The 5445-nt window shown below is 46.6% G+C and overlaps 1 protein-coding gene across 1 annotated transcript; it reads left to right on the plus strand.

Moving 5' to 3' along the window:
- Positions 1-345: 345 nt before the first annotated feature.
- pyya (peptide YYa) lies at positions 346-4856 on the plus strand (the record flags this gene model as incomplete). The annotated part of the gene is made up of 3 exons (XM_079232834.1): positions 346-533; positions 4658-4738; positions 4832-4856. The coding sequence occupies 3 exons, from the start codon at positions 346-348 to the stop codon at positions 4854-4856; spliced, it is 294 nt and encodes a 97-aa protein (XP_079088960.1).
- Positions 4857-5445: the final 589 nt, after the last annotated feature.

Here is a 5445-nt window from a genome sequence, read left to right on the forward strand (position 1 = left end):
TAAAGACTGTCATATGAAGACATTTAATATGAAGATATTTTATATAAATACATTCATATGAACACATTTCATATAAATACTTTAATATAAAGACATTTTATATAAAGACATTCATATAAAGACTTTCTTATCCACCTCCTTCACTCAGAGTCTCTGTGTTACAGGAGGAATTGATGCAAACGTCTGTGACAAAACTTGTTTTATTTTGACCAACATAATAAAAAAATAAGAACTTAGCAAACTACTAACAATTGATAGAGAACAATGACATGACCAAGGCATCTACTGGTGGTGGTGTTATGGACCTGGAGCTATTCAAACGTTCTTACACTCTTCCTCGTGCAGATGGCCGTGATGCTGAAGCCGTGGGCCGTGCTGGTGGCCGTGCTGCTGTGTGTGCTGGTGATGCTGGGAACACTGGCCGACGCCTACCCGCCCAAACCAGAGAACCCCGGGGAGGACGCCGCCCCGGAGGAGCTGGCCAAGTACTACACCGCCCTGAGGCACTACATCAACCTGATCACCAGGCAGCGGTACGCGCACGCACACACACACACACACACACACACACACACACACACACACACACACACACGCACACACGCACACACACACACACACACACACACACACACACACACACACACACACACAGCCCCTTCCTCAAACATTTACAGTCCCTTCCCCAAACATTTAACAGTCCCTTCCCCAAACATTTACCGGACCCTCCCCCAAACATTTACCGGACCCTTCCCCAAACATTTACCGGACCCTCCCCCAAACCTTTACCGGACCCTCCCCCAAACCTTTACCGGACCCTTCCCCAAACATTTACCAGACCCTTCCCCAAACATTTACCGGACCCTTCCCCAAACATTTAACGGACCCTTCACCAAACATTTACCGATCCCTTCCTTCCTCAAACATTTACCGGACCCTTCCCCAAACATTTAACGGACCCTTCACCAAACATTTAACGATCCCTTCCTTCCTCAAACATTTACCGGACCCTTCCCCAAACATTTACCGGACCCTTCCCCAAACATTTACCGGACCCTCCCCCAAACCTTTACCGGACCCTCCCCCAAACATTTACCGGACCCTTCCCCAAACATTTAACGATCCCTTCCTTCCTCAAACATTTACCGGACCCTCCCCCAAACATTTACCGGACCCTTCCCCAAACATTTAACGATCCCTTCCTTCCTCAAACATTTACCGGACCCTTCCCCAAACATTTACCGGACCCTCCCCCAAACATTTACCGGACCCTTCCCCAAACATTTACCGGACCCTCCCCCAAACCTTTACCGGACCCTCCCCCAAACCTTTACCGGACCCTTCCCCAAACATTTACCAGACCCTTCCCCAAACATTTACCGGACCCTTCCCCAAACATTTAACGGACCCTTCACCAAACATTTACCGATCCCTTCCTTCCTCAAACATTTACCGGACCCTTCCCCAAACATTTAACGGACCCTTCACCAAACATTTAACGATCCCTTCCTTCCTCAAACATTTACCGGACCCTTCCCCAAACATTTACCGGACCCTTCCCCAAACATTTACCGGACCCTCCCCCAAACCTTTACCGGACCCTCCCCCAAACATTTACCGGACCCTTCCCCAAACATTTAACGATCCCTTCCTTCCTCAAACATTTACCGGACCCTCCCCCAAACATTTACCGGACCCTTCCCCAAACATTTAACGATCCCTTCCTTCCTCAAACATTTACCAGACCCTCCCCCAAACCTTTACCGGACCCTCCCCCAAACATTTACCGGACCCTCCCCCAAACATTTACCGGACCCTTCCCCAAACATTTACCGGACCCTTCCCCAAACATTTAACGATCCCTTCCTTCCTCAAACATTTAACGGACCCTTCACCAAACATTTAACGATCCCTTCCTTCCTCAAACATTTAACGGTCCCTTCCCCAAACACACTTCCAGGTGTGGAGCTAATAAAAGTGTAACAGCAGCTGAACTGAGTTTGCCTGTTCTACTTCTGCCCGCTGGCTTCTTCAGTCCAGACGACATTTGGTTTGATTGAAGTCATTCGGGGACTTCGATGTATTAGGTTCTGCTCGCTCTTAAAACCTGAAGCTGTGATGTCATCGCCCCCAACCCTCTACCGCACACGGCAGATCCCTAGATTAGATTACTGGCCACTCTTCAAAACCTCCAGGCCTCCACATCAACGGGACCAGAGCAATAAAATCGGCACAGATGGACCCAAGAAAGAATCCCAAATCCAGTTAGCGGGCCTGAGCCCAGCTGCTGCTCTCAGGCACAGACCTGATGTCGGGCGCTTTATAGTTGATTAGAAGCAGTCTGGCTCAGCAGCGCTTTGATCGGACTCATGAAAGGTTCATACTTAGATACTCGGTTTAAAGAAGACTCATAATCGCCATAAAAAGTCCATTGGTTTAGTAGAAGGTTCCACACGTCACACAGATGAAGACATATGTGATGACGGTATTAATGCGTTCAGTAGTTTGATCCTATAAGGTGCTGAGCAATGTGATGGCTGAGCTCCAGATAACATGGATGGATGTGGGTAGTCGGGCCTTTGGGGCATGACTATATACTGCAGTTCATACATGTGTGGACACATTCACAGTAACTTTAAGTAAATTCACAGTTACTCTAAGACATGAACACCAGAGCAGAGACTTTATGTTCTATACTTACAATCTGTGCTTTTTTCTATTATTTTACTCCATGATTCAGTATTTCTCCAACATCATTTCAACAGATTCCAACTCTTACTTTCACTTCACAACCCTGAATGTGATTCAGCTTCCTCACACCTCAACACCTCAGATGCAAACATTATATCAGACCTGTTTCTGCTCCGCTAATAATTCATGTGATCAAACACACTTTCACTTTCTGAAGATAATAACTTAGACATTTCTAGTTTCTTCATCGCTTCTATGAAACAAGGCACTAACTGTAAAGAAAATAGTGATAAGGTTGTTTGTTATAGTTTCAGTAAGTTCTGCTTTGAATTTAAATTAATTTAGAAGAAAATATTGTTGAGAAAAAGATGGACGGCTATTTGTTTTATGAAAAGTGGAATAGCTTTGTGACTCGGATGTAACAGAGTTATATTTATACAACAAGCATGATGAAGATTACTGCATTAGAGAGAGAGACAAGAAGAGAAAGGGAGAAATAAAGCAGATCTACAGACATGGGGAGAAGACAGACAGCAGACACAGTGTGATGGCTCTCCCACAGGGAGACACAGTGTGTGATGGCTCTCCCACAGGGCGACACAGCGCTCCCTGTGTGGGTAACCGAGCATGAGATTGGGTTTTGCGGACATAGAGGAGGTGGAACAGGTGCTTAATGAGAATCAGACAAACTGCAGGGGTTGTGTTGAAAAGCACGGTTTCATGCACACGTTACACATAAAAACAAAGACACACACACACACACACACATACACACACACACACACACACACACACACACATACACACACACACACACACACCAGGAGGTAAGCTTTGTGTTAAATGGTTGTGTGCGTTCACATTTGCAGCTCTCTTGGTTTCTTATCATGAGCGTGATGAGACTCATCCAGATCAGCTTTACATCATACTGTGAACGTGAAGCGTGAGAATCAAAGGGAGGGGAGGGGCCCGCAGAGAGGACAGGGACCACCAGGGACAGGGACCACCAGGGACAGGGACCAGGACACAGACCAGGACACAGACCAGGACACAGACCAAGACACAGACCAGGACAGGAGAGGAGAATGCACAACTTGACTAGAATGACTCAACACATGAAACAGAATCTCTAAACTGCTCCTGTGCTTCCAGCAGAGAGGAGAGGCTCTGCTTCATGTCAACATGAGAGCAAACTACTGACAGCTGACGACAGACACACAGCGTCTGTCTTCTCTGGCTGTAAACGTTCTCACCCTGCTGCGCTTGATTGGCCTTTTACTCAAAGTCATCTTCCCTTCAGTGTCTCAAATAATGTAGAAACACGAAGGAGCCACATGTGGAAGAGGACCTGCTCCCTGTGTACTTATATACCATATATACTCCTTAAGCGTACACAACCACACGTAGTGTCAAGGGAGTATACACCAATGAACACGTTACTGTGAACATGTCATGAATCCTGCTAAACGTTACACACTAAGATGTAACTGAAAGAATGAAGAACTTATGGTGGCAGTAGAACACCATTCATCCTGAAGGGTCATGTTCACCTCATGACATCATCCTGAAGGGTCATGTTCACCTCATGACATCATCCTGAAGGGTCATGTTCACCTCATGACATCATCCTGAAGGGTCATGTTCACCTCATGACATCTTCTTGGATCCATGAATGCAAGAACTTTGATGCTAGTCCATTGCATAGATGTTGAGATATTTCTCTGGATAAGTGAAGGGTCTGACCTGCTGGTGGCGCTATAAACAGATCCCCAAAGTTGGTTGGATTTATCTTCTGGTTTAAAATGACATCTGAACCAGATTTCACCGCTTTCTTTCCTTAGTCGTTAGCTTTGCTGCTAGCTTTGCTGCTAGCTTTGCTGCTAGCTTTGCTGCTAGCTTTGCTGCTAGCCTTGCTGCTGGCCTTGGTGCTAGCCTCGCTTCAATCTGCTCTGTTCTCCTCACCCAGGTACGGGAAGCGCTCCGCTCAGGAGGACGTGGTGGCAGAGCTGCTGTTCGGTGGCGACAGCGGCAGAGACCAGAGATCAAGGTCGCGACCTGAAGGCCTGCTGTGACCTGTAACACACAGACATGCTGATGAAGCACACCAGCACTCACACGTCCCTCCTGTGTTGCTCCACAGGTACGACGAGTCCTACATGTGGTGACGCCGCTGCCCCGCCCTCCTCGTGGAGCATTCCCTCTCGGTGCGTCCCACAATGCACCTGGAGGGGCCGACATGTGCCTCTCACCTCCGACCCCTGAACCCGGCCTAGAACTGAAGACCATCACTGACCGGAACACAAGCTCTCTTTGTCTCTCTTGTCTCACATCTGTCGTTACAACACAACTGTACATCATTTATTACTCAAATATATATAGATATATACACATATATATATGAGATCCTCAGAAGGTGGACCTCTGTGTGTGTGTGTGTGTGTGTGTGTGTGTGTGTGTGTGTGTGTGTGTGTGTGTGAGTGTGTGTGTGATCACTCGGTGTCCCTCTCAAACACAGTTTAGAGAAGGGAATTCTTGTTTTACTGTTGCTTCTGTAAAAACAGAATACATGATATAAACTGTTCTGTGTGATTAAAATGTGTTGATGAATCAAAGTGATCTTTGGAGATTCCTGTGCTGACGCTGTGTAGCCGTACCGTCTGACATTATAAAACTCATGTGTATACAATGATAAGGCTGGTGTCATTTTATCATTTTTAGTAGTCAACAAATCCCACAAACAAACCAACAAACCAA

Source organism: Taurulus bubalis (genome assembly GCF_910589615.1).
Source record: "Taurulus bubalis genome assembly, chromosome: 17".
Lineage (NCBI taxonomy): Eukaryota > Metazoa > Chordata > Actinopteri > Perciformes > Cottidae > Taurulus > Taurulus bubalis.